General features: G+C 35.2%; 1 protein-coding gene across 1 annotated transcript in view; it reads left to right on the forward strand.

Moving 5' to 3' along the window:
• LOC134801755 (uncharacterized) overlaps window positions 1–19896 on the forward strand; it is a 94853-nt gene that overhangs the window by 17087 nt on the left and 57870 nt on the right. Inside the window, exons 2-3 of the mRNA XM_063774351.1 lie at window positions 3161–3525; window positions 10086–11024. Coding sequence (XP_063630421.1) covers window positions 3303–3525; window positions 10086–11024 — 1162 coding nt within the window. The 5' untranslated portion in view covers window positions 3161–3302. The remainder of the gene's footprint in view (window positions 1–3160; window positions 3526–10085; window positions 11025–19896) is intronic.

Consider the following 19896-nt stretch of genomic DNA (forward strand, 5'->3'; position numbering starts at 1 on the left):
GGGGCCTGGCGCGGTGTCGAACGCTTGGCGAAAATCGACAAGGATAATATTTTGAGAAAATATCTCTGTAGTTTCTGTCATCGAACGAGTGAAGTGACAGTCGACTTGGGGTACAAGTATCATGTTTGTTTGCGATATCTTGAATATCTTTATCCAATATTAAGATCGAGAAATCTATCATATCAATATTGAGAATCGATCGGGATCTGCCAAGAGACAATGTGTCACGAACAGAAGGGCGACTAGGTACTACTAGTGAAATTTTAACAAAGAAGAACTTTTCGTAATTTAAGGATTTCATTATGTACTATAGCGGCTCGCATCGCAAGTAAGTTGTTGAAAAATCTTTTAAGCTGTATATGTAGTCTATAATTTGTAGCAGACTTTACAAGTGGAACATGTCAGAAACCTAACCTATTTCTAGAAAAGAACCTTGTGGTTATTGACTGAGGTATTATACCTAGTGATGTCATTTTCCTATTGCAATACATAACTAAGAATGTGTTTCAAAGAAATCTATGACTAGATGTTGACTATTGAATATGGTGTGTAACAAGCATATTTATAAATATACATGCTTTAGTAAATTCTTTAATAATACATTAACTTAGTTCCTTAATTGAAGTAGAAATGTGAAATTTCCTCATCAAAATGATTCATTGGAACCCGTGAAGCCTCTAATTATATTCCAGTTTCTTTTTTAGCACCGAAACCTCTTTCTTTGTGCCCTATATTTAGTGCAGTTTTTGATGCATCACTCTTTTAGCTCGTGCTAATTATATTTTCACACGTACTCATATTTTTAAATAAACCTTTGTTTACAGTAACTCCCTGGAAATTTTTACCCTAAAAAAAGTTTCGCCAATGCGTTGTTCGTGTTAGTAACTTATTCTCAAATTCATATCTAAGTTCAAAACCTACTCGTCGGCGAAAAATTGTGATTTGCTTTAAATTTGTTTAAACTGTGAAGTTTTTGTATATTGCTTTTGGTAGATTGATGAGTTTTAAGGCTAGTTAACAAGTCCAAGATCAAAAAAGCTTACACATTACTTCCCTGAGTTTGATATTAATAGCTATCACGAATTTACATTCAGCACTACTGTCAAGTATTATAGAAAACTCCATCAACGCACAACTACAGCCAAACTTTCACTGAACCAACACTTTCGTAACATTTTTCATTAAAATATAATTTCAACTCTACTCGTTCTTCCAATCCCCGTCCACCCTACCCTACACCCCACCCCCGATGTCTGGCAGCTAAATGCAGTTACGGCTGGCGGGCCGGAACACTTTTTACCCCGCCATATGGCTTTAGGCTTCGGTTATTTATATTGTTTTTTTGTGCTTCAAACTATCAGCTGTTCCTTGTAATACCAGACATGTAGTTCTATTGATTTTAGTTTATCAATGGTTTTAATGTAACTCATCAAGTCCACCGGATCAGGAAGTTGAAAGATCTTTATAACCGTTATAATTTTATGTCTACTTAATCTCTTATTTCTGGAGAAGGTAGGCTATTTGATTTTTGTGCCACCTAACAGTCACTTAAGATCTCTAGTGTAATTACGATACTTAAATAACTCACAATGCTAAAAGTCTCCTAATGTTTTCCGAGAATCACTTTAAATAAATAACACGTAATGCGACTTACGACCGATAAGTTAAACCACAACGCTACTGCTTACTTCCTCATCCAACACATAAATAACCCAGCGTATACTAATCTTTTGCGATCTACCACAAAATCCTAAACAACGTGTATTTAGACCCTAATGACAGCGATTTAGATGAAACTCGCCATTTCGTTAAGGCCAATGGCAACATTAGTTGGTACAATCTAGCTGACCATGTTTGAACTTTATTACAACGAGATAAGGCTTACAGATGGTCAACGTATTGTTAATAGTACAATCACTATCAGAGCGGTAGTGTGTAGGCCGCTTCCTTATCCAGCTTCCGGCGCGCACGCATCAGAGCTGTTTGGTTCTTAAACGATGTAAGTTGAGGGGCATTTAGTCGAAAGTTTAGCTTTTTGCGTTGGGGGAGTTTGTAGGCGTTTTTGAGACCATAAGGTAGCGACAAAAGTACCTACGATGAGTCAGAATTGCAAAAAAAAGATTTGGGTTGTTTTTATCATGTTAAAAAATGATTTAGTTTTTTTTAATCATGTCAGGTTTAAGACACATTGTTGTGTGTAAGAATCAAGTGGACTTCCATTCCTAAATAAAAATTGTTACTTAGACAAAAAGGAAGTCATAAAAGCTCGATTGTGCTTAGAATTTCTTAGATTGGGTTGGGATATGAATTGTAAAATTTATAAAGTTTAAAATGTGGCCTTGAAAAGCAAGGATTATTTAGATTTAATAACTATTTGCGAACTTTACATGAGGGTCAAGTGTTCTATCATATCAAGTCGCTAGGTCCCTAATTAAAAATAAACGTAGTACCATGACGACATTCCCGCAATGTTAATTATTCTCCATGCTCGTTTACCAGAATATAGTAATTTCTTTCATCAGCTCGATTATGAACACAAGTGCTGTTTGTGCTGCTCAGCGATAATCGTTCAATTAGCTACGTACAAGTTTCATTTGTTTTGCGGTGACGTTATGTCTGACATTACGTAAAATGCTTGCGCAGGTTAGGAATCGTTTTATTAATCTATAGTTTTTCTTGGTATTTCTTCGATTTTTATTAGGTAATTAAATTAATCTATGTAAGTAACTAATTATATGCTACATTTTCATCTTTCATCGGTTTTGTAACGTTTATTCAATATTTGCTTCTTGTATATTCTTCTATTGTATCTCTAGTTTTGATCTATTGCTTTATTGACGTATAAATTCTAATATTCATAATATTTTGTAATTCAGTTGTACAAATCTGGAACTTGATCTACTTATATTCAATTCTGTTGGAGTTGCGCCAAACATAAAACGTTTAGATTTCTGATAAATCTATATTGATGTCATGCTAATGTATTTAATTCTGTCGGGAAACATGTGACTCAATCGATTAGCTGAATGTAAAACAAATCTGAGTGTGTATTATTAGACCGAGTAAGGGCGACAATCTCAGTTTATAAATAAACGAATAAAACCGGCTAATTACGAACATTGCCAAGAGTGTCACTCAGCTATGACGTCTTATTTTGCAGCTAAGTGAATTTGGTAACACAAATGTAATCAAAAGTGTCTAAGCAGATGATGATTATGTAACTAAACTAACTAAAGTGGCCAGTGAAATTCTAACTGAAGTGAAAAGTGAAACAGATGTGAGTGACTTAAAAAATATCACCTATGGTCGGAACCATGATGTGGTTCAAACGGGAGCCGAAGGTTGTGGACAAACCTTCAGAGAATGGGACGGTTAAGGGAGAGAACGGGATGGTGAATAGACTGAGGAGGAAGAAGGCGATAACCCTCAAGCCGACAAGGGAGTCGAGCGAGAGGGAAACCTCGACGGAGAGCGAAAAGGAGAAACGACGACATTCTGACATTTTGGACATGAAAGTGTCGCTAGGTAAGTTCTCTGAAAAGTATACTCGTATCGTAGATATGATTTCCTTGCCATTTAATGAATATGACGATTGGTTTAATTTTGTTTCCTTCTGTGAAACATTTAATTTAGTTTCGGCGAATGCTTTCAAAATCGAATAATGTAGTCCTACTCATATTAGGTTTATTGTATTGTGATGTTTAATTGAATACAATGGATTAAAAATTATGACTATTAGGAGCTTTATCGAACATGATTATGAGTTAAGAAGTCATTATTACCCGGTATAAAGACGTTATAATTATGATTATTGCCATGCGGGCGTTCTTGATAACTGTCTCCATGACATAATGTAAATAAAATGTGATATTTATTTATCACAGAACCGTTTTTGAGAATAGTACTAATGCATCGAGAACAAATCATACTTTATTAAAACATAATGCTATTATTCAGACAGTACACAAACTTCATCATAATTGAATCCAAATAAATTCATTTCTAGGCTTTAAAAAATAAGGAACATGGAATAAATAACTTTCTAAAAGTAGGTCACCTATAGGAAACTTTAATAATAGAAACCATTAATATATTGATAATATAAATGAAGACCTTGAAAGACGAACACAAAGGGTGGACTGTAATAGCTCTAATGTATATTTTTTATTTATAGGTTTGGGTTGATCAAACAAGGTCTCTGTATTGATTATTTTGACAACAGTCTGAATAATAAATCATAATGGAAATATCAATTTTACATGATACTAGAGTCTGGCTACTGATATATTACACAAATTTTTGGCGGGAAATTCAAAAAATCTTGGGCTGGTCACACTTTGTGTAGTAGAAATTATAGTTTTGATACTAGAAAATATTTTTGATTTCCTGTGCACACGTAAGGTACCTAAGGAAATAAGTTAAATATACGTTGACGTGCACTCAAAGTCAGCTCACATAATTTATACCACTATTTAATGTACAGTCAACGATAAACACATAAGTATACGTTCCAATGTTTTGATTTTATTGATATTTTCCAGAACTTCTAGTTTATCCGTTTCTTTACACACTTGGCCTGTTTATGAGATTCAGGTATTAATAAATTCACGTACATAATAAATGTTATAGGGAAATGTTAGAACTAGTACTTAAAGTATCAAAATATTAATAGAGCACCAACCTACTGAATTGTTTACGACTTGTAAACATTGCAGTTTTTCGTTATAAAACGCTTGACGTCGACTTCGCACATTGTCGTAATTATTTACGAGCTTAAATAATAGTTTGCGGACCTTACTCGGTATAGTAATTATTCATATTATTTAAGTATTATTTAAAATAAACGCCTTATAAACCGCGAACAATTTGAATGAATGACATAAATTGACAACAAACTTTTAACTTATTTTAAAAGCATAGATAATTGATGATACAACAAGGAAATATCTGACAACAAAATTTGGCTAGCCAGACTCTAGTATTACGTATTACAATAATAAGAGTAATGAGCAATGCAGTATGAATATATATTATAATTTTTTGTATATAAAATAAAAAACAAAACAGGAAAAACACTCATCATTAACTTATCCCTTTAAGGGATCTCATCCAGAAAAAAATAATAGACAATTAAATTAATGGAGAGGCCGCTTATTCAAACTGCAAATTTACACAAAGAAAATGTGTATCGTCTTTAAACATATCGTTGATGAGTGTTAAAACAGGCTTTAAAATTTTTACACACATATGAGATAAGATGATATTGGAACATAACCTTGAACTCAGAGGTTAAAGTAAATTGACAATAGCCCGAGTAAAACAAGGCTAGTTGATAACCTGATAATGAGTCATGGTTCGAATTAAACGTTTAAAAACAATTACGACACGTGCAGTCGTGCATAGTGAAATAGAAAATGGTAAACTGTCACGTTTAACATGTAAAGTATTTTTGATAATTTGTAGTTAGGAAATCAAACTGCTTGCGTTTTAAAAAATACAATAAACGAAAGTAGAAAATAAAATGTCACTTCGGTTTGGAAACTTCGAAACGTAATGCCATTAATGGCAATAAAATCATCTATTGTTCATTAATTGATATTTACATTTCTAAGTTATTATATTTTCATCCTAATTTCATGATATTTGTTTTAAAATAATCAAATTACTCTCAAATTTAGCATCAATCATTGGCTTAAGAATATAAATACATTTCAATTTCTCAAAGTTGTTAAGAAATTATAATGTTAACAACTTGGGCTTTGATCACAGGAATTAATTATCAGGCGAAGTGTCGAACTTTTGATAAACTCGTGTTAAAATCATTATCTATAACTTCATTATAATAAACAACTTATGTTTCAACGAAATGCTTTGGTTTGTTTCATAGTTCATTAGTAAAGTTATCTGTTATGTTAACTACTTGGAAATTAGCGTTCCGATAACTAAGAGATTTGTTTACTTATGTTACGTTTTAAAATTTAATTGACATCGTTTTTGAACTTGTATTTCTAATTGCAGTGTGCTATAAGACATACGCATTCTTCAAAATAACTTGTTTTTTTTCTGAAATACTACGCAGATGAAACCAAATGAATAAATGAGATAAATATGAACGAAGTAACAAATTACCTAGAAATAGCATTAGTATGGTACTTAGAAAACCATACGGTGCTCAGAACCCAAGACCACCAGGCAGTAAAGCTATTCTTAGTGCTTAAAGCTATTGAAAATAAACTATAGTTCCAAGCGATTCTAGACCTAATGATCAAAGTTAGAAGAGCTGTGCGTTTGTTATTGTGGCCGTTTTAAACCGTTGACCGTCTGACACGTGGCGATTTTTTGCCTTTGGACAAAGGAACATTAAAAACGATGCTTAACTAATTTTAGTCGGTTTAAATGGAAGAGCCTTGTATAACAGTTTAAAACCAAACAGATTTAGAAAGAAGGCCGGCAACGTACTTATAACCCCTCTGGTGTTGCGGGTGTCCACGGGCGACGGTAATCGCTTACCATCAGGCTATTCGTCTACATATATGTTTACCTCCTATATCAATAACAAAAATTACTCACAGAAGCATGAAAAAATTGAATTGTTAATACCTACTAGTAACCGGTACTCTAAATCAAATAGTCTCGGCCCGAATAGAACTTTAAGATACGTCAATTAATAGATCTAGAAACGATATGGATTAGATGAGTCAGTGTCAAATGCGACGTTTCTTCAAACAAAACGTCACTTTTAACACTGACACATCTAATCCATATCGTTTCTAGATAATATTAATTGACGTATCTTAAAGTTCAAATCGGGCAGACGATGAATGTCTTAGTGGTTTTGTAATAATTCGACAGCTTTTCATATAAGGTTAGTAATATAATACAACCTTCAATAACCTATCCAGTTCTACTACGCAGCCTGTCTCGTGATCTGATTCACGCACAAAAAACGTAACCGAAATATGTTCCGTTTGAATTCGCCAACGGCCCAACGGTCTCGCGGATGACGTGGTTAAGGGCATAATTGATGGTGGTTTTTACACTTTTTACACACCAGGAGATATCAGTAGAATTGCCAATATTTGTGGCAAAAACACTTAGGCCCACTTGCACCATCCCACTAACCCGGGGTTAAGCGGTTAAACCGTTAACCTAATGTCAAATTGTACTGGTAACCATGGCAACTCTAGGTTAAACCGGTTAACCCCGGGTTAGTGGAATGGTGCAAGTGCCTTAAAAAGATAGCTTTATTTCCAAAGGTTTCGAATTATGTAACCTTAGGCTTAGGGTTTAGTAGAGTAAAGATTATTATTATTATTTGATAATACATATGTATTATCGTGAATAAAAGAAACAGAAAAAATAATTGATTAACAATAGAGGCGGACAGGCGGTGTTGTCGCTGGAAAGCGATCTCTTTAAGCCTTTGGATGGAGTCAGAGATATATTACGAGTTGTCGATTTGTTTTATACGAACTAAGAAGGTAATAAAGCTGACTTTTATTCTCTTGATTAGTCCAATTTAAATCTTTAAGGTTCAAAAGTATTTTTTTAAGTCCAAGAAAAACAAGAAAATGTGTGCTCGGATATAAATCACGGACTTTCTTACGAACCAACTGATTCAACTGAACTTATGAATGCAAATGAAATTAAATTTCGTAAGCAGACGACTTTGCATGATACAAAATTAGAAGACTTATTTTAGCAGTAATATAAAATTTCACACATAAACTCAATTAAGTAGTATTCTCAGAAATATAACTAATTATCTCATTAACATAGCAGTATTGATATCAAAAAGATGAGACTACCGAATATAAGAATGACCTCATTTTTTATCACACCACAGCAGTTTATAATTTAACGAATACGTCATCCGATCATTCTACTTCCAAAAAGATACAACAGGCCTTCAAGTCTAATATACATACAACTGATACAACACTTTAAATTTGCATACTCAAACTTAACAAAAAGTCAAAAAGGTATTGAACTTCAAAGACACGTAAGTCATTTTGAAAGTAAAGCATCAGACAATGATGTGATGACTCATACGCATCGCATAATATTCGTTGAGAATCCCTCTGCCTGGTCTCTTAGGAAACAAATGTAATAAGTTAGCAATATTTTGATAGCGGTAATTCCTTTCATCAGTCAAGTAGTAAAGTTCTTTTCAAACGCCATGTGTTATGAAGATAGTGATGTGAGACTGTATTGTATTTACAATATCGGTTAAAATTAAATTCCACTCTAATCCTTATCCAATTCAATTCAAGCTTCATATTTGGATACGAGCTTGTCCGTACTAATAGCAACACTTAACTGAACTTTGGTAGACTTTATATCACTGGAATAAGGCTTACCATTGGTCAATGGTGTCGCTGATGATTTTGCATGCATTTCGGCATGAGTTGACCTTGACTTGGTCGATGATCTATGAATAAGTGGGGGGTCATAATCTAGAATGAGGAAGCGAGCAAGGCGATTATTGCCGTATAGGTGTGAGGGGCATGCAAATGTAGAATAACGGCCATGTCGGAAATCAGTGTTGCGTGTAAAGGGTTTAAATATTTAATACAGTGCGTGCAAATTATGGTTAAGGCGGGGCTTTTATTGCTAATAGATGAAGAATTTTGAACACGTCTGCTTAGTTACTTCTGCTGCTGATTGAGCCATGCCTTCTCGTCAAATAATATCATAGCATAGCAATAAGAAATTGACGTCAATAGGAAAATAGAGACATTACAAAATTTGCACGTTGAATAAAAATGATCTAAAGCGTTAATAAAATATAAATTCAAAATTTTGTTTTGCAAGTAGGAAGGCGTCAAGGGCTCTTATAAGTCCATACAATATTTACAGTGACATCTCATCATAGGGGCATGAAAAATACATACCAAATGACAAAAGAAAACAGCGGCACTTTAGGCATTTACGATGTTGACTGTACAAGTGTACATTCATGTAAACAAGCCTTGTCAACAGTTTAACTACTGTTACTCGTTGCGCAAGCGATTACTTTACCAAGTACACTGATAACGCAACCTGCTGTTATATACAACATAAACAAACCGCAGGTGGTTTATAAAAAAAGGGTCTTCGGTAACTAAAATTTTGGGGTAATTAAATATTTATATATTTTTACAATTATTGGTTTTTGTATATTTTTTAGGATTTGTAAAAATAACATTCAAATTAATATATATAGGTAACGGAATACAAAACAGACTAGTAAATATAAAACCATTAAAAATAAATTAATGAATTTTAAATATGTAATTATTTACGCATACCACAACCAGCTTATCTATTTACCAAACACTAAAACCGCATTTCAAAACGCGTTTAAATGCTCGCCTACTTTCAATAAAAACCTAAAGCCAGATTAAGATATGCCTAATCTGCATACACAGGAATCTCGTATTCAGGTTAATACTGCTCTCAAAACCAGTTCTAGGTTTGTTGACACCGACGCACTCGTAGATAACAAAGAAAATTACGATAAAGAGATAGGCCGTTAGGTAATACTTAATTGTGTTTATTTTGAGATGCCTACTCACTTTTACTAAGTAGACATAACAATGAAATAGAGAACTTAATGGGCACTGTATAAGGTACTAATTTGAATGATAAAGTAAATGAAGTTAATGTTGCAGCATAGTAGCTATTTCATAAGGTCTTGTTTAACCCACGGGTGTACGTGAAATTGAAAAAAACTTTCACCCTTGTTTTACAAAAGACAAACAAAACGTTTTACGTAAATTTAAATGTTTCAAATCTCACTGTCCACTTAGAAAGCGTCGCCTACCGTATTGTATGTTAATGTTAATTAGGATAATAGCCTTTTTGCAAAGCATTCGCCGTTCTAACAGCCGTGAGTCATTCTGTAATCTTGACATTGTCTCGTCATTCGACAATTGATTGATTGAAATACTTTTTATACTGGGTGATCTCAGATCATTGTGTGATTTTTTATTGATTATTGCATACACCTTTAATGGTGCTGACTGCAAACAAATAAATGGCAAGGAAATCTGCAGTGTCCTCTAACTCTAGAATCTTCTAACACCTTTAAAATGTTCCGACAGAACGGAGAGATGAGAGCGACGAATCGTTGTACGAATCAGCTGATTGCCACAGCGACGCCATATCGGCCAGCGATGATGCGATCCCAAGACTTAGTAAAAGCCCCACCATGAGCAAGGAATCACTTAAACTGGCCGTGACTGACGAGGAGGTCGATTTAGCGAAAAATAAGAAAACACATCGAAAAACCATGTCATTATCGAACCCTCTGGAAATAGTCAAGAACCTTGGCGATGATTGGTTCGATCACAAAAGAGATCTCGACAAACATTCTGACAAAAAGAAATCCAGAGAAAGCCTTTGGAGTGAAGAGGAAAAAGACTCGGTTCATGGATCCACCACGAAACTAGAACAGATGAGGAAGAACAGCAAGAAAGAGGATAAGAGTAACTCTAGCAGTAGAAAAAGCAGTACCGCTGATGCTCCTAAATCAAGAAAGAGTAGTAAAGGTTCCTCTGTTGGCTCTTTCTTTCTCAGAAGGAAAAAGACTCCGACGACTGTTAAGCCAGTTGAAGCTGTGGCTGAAGCTATTGACAAGATCGTCAGTACGACTGAAATTCTAAATTATACTAGATCCTTTCTGGAAGAGGAAAAGCGACATGCGTCTATAACCACACAGGATGGCAAACCTTCTGAAGACACCGATACTGACGAAGAACTACCAACACCTAAAGTAATCGGAGAACATAGGCGGAGGTTAAGCCGACAGACTTCTAGAAGCAAAAGCAAGGTCAGAGGGAAAAGTCAGACCGTGAAAGTGAACACATTAAGAAAATCACATAGTGGGACTTTGAAGAAGTCAAAGAAGAAGATTAAGACTCCTCAAGCTGTAAGAAGTAGGCAAGCAAGCGTCGTAGAGTCAACGCCTATTGTGAAAAAGAAATTTGATGCTAGCAACACCAACAAGCATCATAACTCCTGGCTGTTCAGCGGAAATAGAGGTGAGTTGATTTTTATTATTAATCTTATTAGAAAGTAAGGATTAAAAGTCAGTATACAAATTATCATAGGATCGGATTTTGTTTAACCTCGATTGTCACTCCGGAATCCAGGTCATCTGCATATTGATGGCTTGACCATTAAACAATCGATGCACCGACCTTAGCGTGGTCTTGAAGCGTCGCGGTAGTCACGACAAACGTTTGTCAGTTTGTCGGTCATCCGCCACTTCCTCGTCCTGTCTGTAACATCGTCCGACTGACAATTTGTAAACCTTATCGTAAAGACATAAGATCTACCATTGGCCAGTTACGAATGCTGTCTGTATTCGGTTTCATTTTGTGGTTGAGACGATTTATCATTCGTGGTCGTTGCGTTAAAGCAGATTAGGCGTACAGCCATTATTGTAGAAGCTAATGGTTTTTTGCCTAATTCCCATAAAAAATCTGGACAGAGTTCTAGGACCCAAACACTTTTTTACTTTTGATTCTTTTAAATAAAAATATATACTGAATTATAACTGAAATTAAATAAAAATACTTGTAGTGTAAATAAATAAATAAAAGAAGTTAGCTTGTCCTATGTAGAATTATAATCGTTTTATTATAAAAGGTGATTCAATTGATGAAGGCAATGCAGAAAAGGAAATAACAAATTAGGCCTTACAAAGACTATTGATTGAGACAATTGCTCCCTGGAATTCACACATCACTTAACACAATGGAATCGTTTTGCAGCATTATAAATTCTCGTGAAAAATGCTTCACCTTTTAAGATCTCTTCGAGCGTACGGATCTTTAAGCTGTGATGTTTCTTGAATATCGTAAACGACATAATGTTGTATGTAGTGCATCTTCTTTACGATTTTTTATCCTGAAGCGCTAGCAAAGTTGACTTGTGAAGAGTGTGTCTACCAGGTATTGGTGCAGGCACTATTTTATGCAAAAATGGTTGGTTAAGCACTGGCCTTCCTAAATCCACAGAAATGTGTCCTTAATTAGATTAGTTCGTTATTCATCGGCGAATTTTTGCACATAAAATATCGAATCTGATAAAAAATTGCGAATTAAAAGTTTTTCACTCTATTTTCTTCCACTTACTATGGCAATAAATTATTCTTATCTATTAAGATTACACAAAACATTAATTCTCGTATTATAGACTGGACTGGAATAAATCCACAAGTTGACTTTGGCACACATGTGATAAAATAGTTTGTTTACCTAGTTCCAAACCAAACCTGTTTCTTATCTCGATGGTCTTGTCATGATGTTGATTTATTTTATGCCTTATACTTGAAACTTAATGCATTATTTATTAGTCTGTACGAGAATTATACTCGTTTATATCGCATTTGTTACTGTTTTTACAACGTTTTATATTGCTGATCACTTTGTCTTGTCTTTTTAGCACAAGAAGATAATTGACACTGACAATGACAATGTTTTTTTTTTTTGCGTTTCAACGTTATGTGGTTTTGGAATTTCCAATCTATTCTTTTAGTGGCAGATTTTGACTATTTTCTCCTATATTTACATCCTCATTTTTATTGTATTGATGTTTATATCGTTAACTAAAAGTTCTTCATTTGGCGAGATCCTTACTCTGATCTTAAACTTAACACCGCACCGCTCCGCTTATGGTTGTTACGTTCACGTCTAAATGTGTCGATTAGTGGAGGATTGGAGCAAATCCAAAATGGATTGAGGGATGAATTTGGATCTGTACGCTTTGGAACCGAATTGCAAATCCAGGTGTTCATTTTATCGGTTTCGCTGTGTTAAAATAAATTGGCATATTGAATCGTTCCATCACCGTCCACACACGTTAATGAATACTATTTCTGTACGGACGATCAGTTGCACAGTTTACAGCTTCCACCGACTGAACTCTCTTGAACCTTATGTCCAAGACATAAGGTATACCAGTGGACGTTATGGCGCACCGTGACCGGCGGTAACATTCCGCAGGCGGTTGAAGGATAACATTATACAGAGTGATTTCACTTTGTAAATACATTTTGAATTGGCCCGGGTATATTAGCTTGTGCCTGTGACTTCGGCCGCGTAAAAGTAGCATACTACATGAGCTCGTAACTGAGTATTAACTTCAAATTTCTGTACAATATATTTTGGTTGGCTGGGCGGGTTGAATAGTTTTCGACTGGCAACTAAAAACATTGATCTTTCCGCTTAGTACTACCGTATATTCAACCCTAATCCTTTTAGTTTAGGGAATTCATTCCGGGTTGAAAAGTATCCCATGTTTTATTTCATGCGTCTTTTAGATTTATTATATTGGCTCCATAACATTTTGTAGCCTTTCATAATTTCCACAGTATTATCATACTAAAAGTTATTACACCAATGTCATAAAAGAAACTGATCGCAGCTTACTCGTAGAAAGTGAATTTGGCCCTAATGATCATTCACTTTCGATTGAATTTTTTGCACAGATTATTACCGGTGATTGTTCCATGGCACCCATAGGCAAAGTTTCCAATGAGTCATAGCCGAGTAAAACACTCAGATAGAGACTGGCAATTCGTATAATCCTTATTACAAAGTCATAAAGTTCACAATTAAAGTCAGCAAAGAGTGTTGCTGTTACTTTGACAAGCATGGAATGCCCAGCGATGATTGAAGTACTAACAGCTATACAACTGAACATTGATAGACCTTACTTAATTGTAATAAGGTATACGATTGGGCAACATTATTGATGGTAGAAGCAACTATTCAAGATAATGATCTTTTTTGCTTGCTCTGAAAAATTCGCACAAAAAACGAAGCTAGATCAACGGCCCGATGACCGATGTTGGAATGCGAAACCTACTGCTATAAGTACCTATAAATAAAGACCTTACAGGGACTGGCACTTACGTCGCAGAGTGTAACGCTGATATTAAGATAATTTTAAGAATGTCTTAAGCGCCAATTACCCTAAGGTCCTTTCTTATAAGAATAGAGTTTATATAAACCATCGGGACGGTATGCGATAGGTCGTGTATCGTCAATGGGCCGCATTGAACTTGAATGAGAGTCTTATACAGCTATTATTAAACGTAGATAGCACGTGTGGAGCTCAATGGGCCTAAACCTGCAGGACAAGTATGTATATGAAATGAATGAAATGAATGTGAACTAAGCGAGCAGAATGTCGGCAAATAATGAACAAAGCACATAGAACTTTAACCCATTTAAATGTTCTAACGATCATTCGGGGTTCAAGTCTTAAAATATTTTATATTTGGTGAGAAATGGGAAGGCCGTGATTCTGAGACAACTCCAAAAAATAGTCCTATATTGAGAATGTTCTCTTATTTTGGAAGTCAATTAACCAGATAACTGTATCATGAATATCATGATGTAGGCTCTAAAACTAAATACATTCACAGGCACAGGCAGTATCTTGGCAATTAAATTGGTTCTGATGCTGGTGATATTTCACCAAAATTTAACATACTAACAGGGATGCTGTTTACTGTCATCGGTCTTCACATTGAAAATTTGAGTTTTAGAATTGCCGTGCAGTTAACAGTTTTGACTATGTAATTTCTGTGGACTATAAAACTGCAACTATACAATATATAAACACGGTGTTAACTGTTGATCCGGGTATAAAGCCATTAACAGCCCAACTCTAACAAAGCAAGCCCTTGCACAGGTGAAATGTGACACGAACATAAAGGCACAAAAGAACATTAAGGACAAAACGCGCAAAAGGCCATCGGAATGGAGGAAGGTTTTAAAGTTAACTTATTGCGCGTTTATAAGATCTGCGGCACTGATCTGAGAGTTTTCCGAGACGAATAGGGAATGACAAAGGATTGAAATGACGTGGTTCTGTTGAGAAATAGTGGAAACAAACGTAATTGTGTGGGAAATGCTGTTAAAGCTTTATTTATACCCTTATTCATTAAACTTAACAAGCATCTATTGCGTAGGTAATATAGGTATGTATTGTCTTTAAATAAACACGAATGTCAAAGTAACAAATCATGATATTATTCACTAATAGATGATTTTGGTGGCAATGTTGCCATTTTTACTTAACTTATCCTTACATTATTTTTGTTTGCAATTTGCAATAAAGTTCCTCACGGGTTTTACATGTAAACGTGATCCTTAGTTACGCATTGGGCTTTTAGAATGCCTGTTTTGCAACATGTTGTGGGTAGGATTAGTGCAGAAATTGTAAAACTTCCGATTCTCTTCCCAGTTTTGTTTTCGTTCTCATTTAAGTCACTGGCTTTTAAGATTATCAGACATGTCAACAAGCAGTGCCAATAAAATGAATTTGCAATTGGAACTGGAACCAACGTCGTCACTACAACGAGCGTAGCTTTACGTTCTGGCAAACAGCCATTGGCGGTTTATTTTTCATTGAAATCCATTGCATGTTCTGCTTTATTTTCAAAAGCTCACATCTTACTTAGTTTTTCAATTGCAAAAACATCTTTGTTTTCTGGGATATAAAGCTTAAATTTCAACGGATCTTAGCAGGGAAGTATAGGTCTATGTAAACATTCGTTTTGTTTATCAGCCATTGTTTAAATCGTTTACTAATAGACACATGTTGCCAATTATAGTTCTGCTGTACAATACCTGCGCGGTGACATCACATCACTGATCTATTGTAACCTGTTAGGCATTCAGGATGGAGATGGCTTTTTGCATTCTTAGCTGATGGTTTTCTTTTGTTGGTTGTCAGGTAAATGACCGATGATTGCCTATTCTTGTGATATTTTTCAAATACCTCTTGGACTTAGTCGAATATGAATTGTTTTATCTTCATATCTCCTAATCTCTCCCTAATACGTACAGCGTTGGTGACGTGCAAAAATTTATGTTCTAATAGACTTTTTTTCTTTTCGGTTATCATTATACTATTTTTACTTCCACATATTTGATGTATAGATATAACAACCCTCTTACCAATTTTGTTCTTCCTTTTTACCTTCAAAGTCCCACCGATATCAATCAGCTAACTTCAAACATGGCTGACAATGGCTCCCGATTGGGATGCGCGAGAGCACCTCGACGGGAAGTCGATATAAATACCGTATCCTCTTATAGCACAGGCAAGCAATCGCCTCAGGCCAACTAATGTAATATTGATCCCTCATTACTCATTGTCCTTAAGAATCCCGAGGTCACAGGTATTGGGAAGGGTTGAACGCTCGCAAGTGATTGAAAATATAGTGATGTTAATGTTATTCCAATTGGAGTACTAACAGAAAATCTCTTAACTATCCATCGGTGGACTTTATGTCTTTTCAATAAGATTCACGAATTGTCAGTTAAAAGTGTGAACGTTAGCGAGTCGTAGGCTCAGGCGATACAGTATAAGTGCGATCTTTGAACCCTTCATCATCTTGTGTCACACAAAAACTGAATGCTGTCATTTTACTTTTTGAATTTCCCTTCGTCAATTCAAATCTAGTTTACTATCTACTTGTAGTTTAGTATGTACAGTTTGACTGCAGACTGCTGGTGTAATTTCTAGACATATTACCGCTAGCTAAATTGTATATCATCCAATGCTAATATCCTCAATACTTGCTTTTGCTAGCTTTACGCTTTCCGGATACTTTTCCCATCATGTTGATCTGCAGGAATGCAAGGATCTCAGGAATTTGCGTTGTTAGGGCTCGAGATCTCATTACACTGGCACTAGAGCCCAAAATTGGCCTGCGTGCGATGTGAACATGGCCTCGTGTCGTGACTCACGTAGCGGGTTCGGATCCCGGTCACTTTCGGTGCTGATTGCTGATTGTCGTTTGGGGGATTAATGGTGCGTTTTGCTATTTCCAGCGTTGTACAGTCATCGGTGAGACGGTGACATGTGGGTTTGGGTGCTTTAAAGTTCGGATATGCTTGGAAGCAAGAGCATTTCCTGCTAACATGACTGTCCAGGAAATTAAAATTGGTTTTTGTTCTATGTCATTTAAAGGTCTTCATGATAAAGCGTAGTAAGTAGGTATTGTTTATTTTCACTAGACTTATATCGACCGGGATATGAACCGTGATTACTTTTTGTATTGATTTCGAGCTCCCGATATTTCAACGCAGTTACATGCATCTTGTTCACGGGTAACTGATGATAGCGGGTGGGTGTCAAAGCCCATCCCCACCCGATAGACCACCTGGGTAACAGAATAATATTTTATTGCAGTGTTATTATTTTGCTATCGCTATCATACTTGATCGATCAGTACCTATTGCTCATGATTAGTATTTACTTTAATCGTTGTTTATATTTCTCGCAGAGCATTGCCATAATAACAACAATCTGAAAAAAATTCTTAAACATGGTAGTGAATGAATACAGACTTACAAAAATGGTATTCGTTCATATAATTCTGAGAAATAAAAGTGAAATAACCGCAAAGTACGATACGCAAAGGTCAGACCTCAATACCAATAGGCTCAATACTCTTCTCAGAAGCCAAATTATCCTTATGCTTCACAATGACGTCTTCGTTCAATTGAGTGAAGGATTAATTTATTTCTGAAGTTATACCAACAACATTTATAGACCTTAAGACATTGCAGGAAGGGTTTACCAACGTTAGTTCATTTAGCACATTAGGAAGCTCAATTAGAGTTCGACTCAGAATTAGGTCTTGCAGCAATTTGTATCGGGTGTGTACCTTATGCAATTGAGACCCAGAATTCAACAGTACGAGTATAATATATATGCTACGAGTACGATTTTTATTTCCTCGTTCTTTTTGTGCATAAGTATGCCAAATTTTTTTGCTGTTTTTGAATTTGCAGAATTTGTTACAGCGATCGCATGGTAGAATATTCTAAACCCCTAACCTAAATTTTTTATCAATTTGGCATTGTATATTTTCTTGTAAATCAATGTGGTCACAGTAATAAAGTGTTTGTAATGGTTGTAGTGCTAATGTTCTATATTTTTTATATTCTACAAAGAATGTGGTTTTTGAAATTTTTTACCAGTACTCATACGTCTAAATCGGACAGGTTACCTACCATTTTCCTGTTAAACCTGTTAGGATTACCGTTAAGATGGCTTTTCCGTGACTCGTGCCAACCGATGAGATGCATTCTCAGTATGCTTATGATTATTATGCTTATAATTTACCTGTGCATATTTTATATGGCTTTCTCGTATAGTTCGAACATTCCTTCTTCCTGAACGAAACATGAGAATTTCCTTACATAGTGACCCGTCCTCTTTGCATACATCTATCCAATTATGAATCAACTATCTATTGTCAAATGTGTACTTATTAGCTTTGGGATTTTTTGTTCCTATGGAGATGCGTTAGCTATTTGCATAAATAGTGCACCTACGTCAATGCACTTGAAGCATCGATTACAAATGCACAGGATCAATTGAGGATGTGGGTCGACTGCAAGAGAATTGTTACAAACAACATCCTTAACTGATCATTTAAGACCTTATCTCGTTGTATTAAGGTTTACGAATGGTGAATGAATTGTTTCGACGATACGGGCGGTTGCAGTATGATGCAATCAATTTAGTTTAAGATTAGTGGTGAGTGATTTTAGTGTGTCAAATGACCTAATCTCGTAAACTGTTTACTTTGACTTTTGACCGATATGATCAAATTGGCTTTTGTTTGGCTCTTTTTTCCCTTTATTTTTACTGAAATGCTGTATTTTTATCATCTCAATAGTTTCGTTTTCTAGTCTAAAATTAATTTTGAAAAGTGCGAGCAAGGTGCTTTTCCAATGTATTTAAGGCTTAAGTCTTAATTCTCGTTTGTTTCTCGTGTCAGTTTACAGTGTTTACACTATAAATCACTTTATGGGCCATTAATGCTGGAATCAATCATCCTAACCGTGTTGGTGATATAGGTTCAGTGATTTCCGCATTTTGCTCTGATTTTGCATTATGACTTCATTATAATTCGTCTGATGTCATTTGCATCGTTTTGTCCTTCTTGCTTAAGATGAGCAGAGTGATTATTAACTAACAATATTTGACTTTTCTTATAATGAGACTGCATGGTTCAGTACGCTGCTAATGAAGCTTAACTAGTGTTATGCTTTTAAGCGAGGACTAATGAGCGAATGAATGAAATTCACTTTAGAAATTAGTCTACGGTCTAGTCTAGATAGTTGGTCAATGATCAACTATCTTTGCAGCCGACTGTCCCTTAAGGACTGCGATGTTCATGATATATTAATTAATGAATATTCATTATTCTGTCCTAATGCCATACAGTGAGATACTAATGGATATTGATTTATATTGCGACTACATCTGCAAAGAAATTTACTATACCCGTTGTTTATTTTTGTAAGTTTCTACAGTTAGCTCCCAGTTCATGCCCTGTTTTCGATAAGGAGAATTCCTATTGAATGTAGGCCGTTTAAACAGTGTTTACATTCCGACCAATTGTAAACATGTATTGTTTTATGTATACACGATCGATGTTTTGTAAATTTCTATTTGAATGTTTAAGAGTTTGTGTTATCTGTACAAATTTAAATACAATATAAATTTAAAAACGTTTATTATTCTGCATATAGGCCATACGACATTCTGTATATACCTACACGAAAAAAAATAACCTGTGTCATTACTAAGTTCCGTGTACGTGTGATTATAATCTGCGAATTTATTTAAAAACATGAGGAGGTATGTCATGATTCGTGGTCGTATTTTGCTCCTAATGACATCATATTGCGTACTTAGCAAATAACTAATGAAATAATTTTATGTCATTGTATCTCTTCTTAGTTCTGTTTCGAAACTAAGTGGATTTGCAGAAATACCAGTACTTGGCTCCCAGTTATGTTTACTATATGCCCGTTGTGTAAACCTTCCTGTGCCGCTGTTTGATCAGGATATTATGACATGTGTGTGTGT

The sequence above is a fragment of the Cydia splendana genome, chromosome 23 (assembly GCF_910591565.1).
Source record: "Cydia splendana chromosome 23, ilCydSple1.2, whole genome shotgun sequence".
Lineage (NCBI taxonomy): Eukaryota > Metazoa > Arthropoda > Insecta > Lepidoptera > Tortricidae > Cydia > Cydia splendana.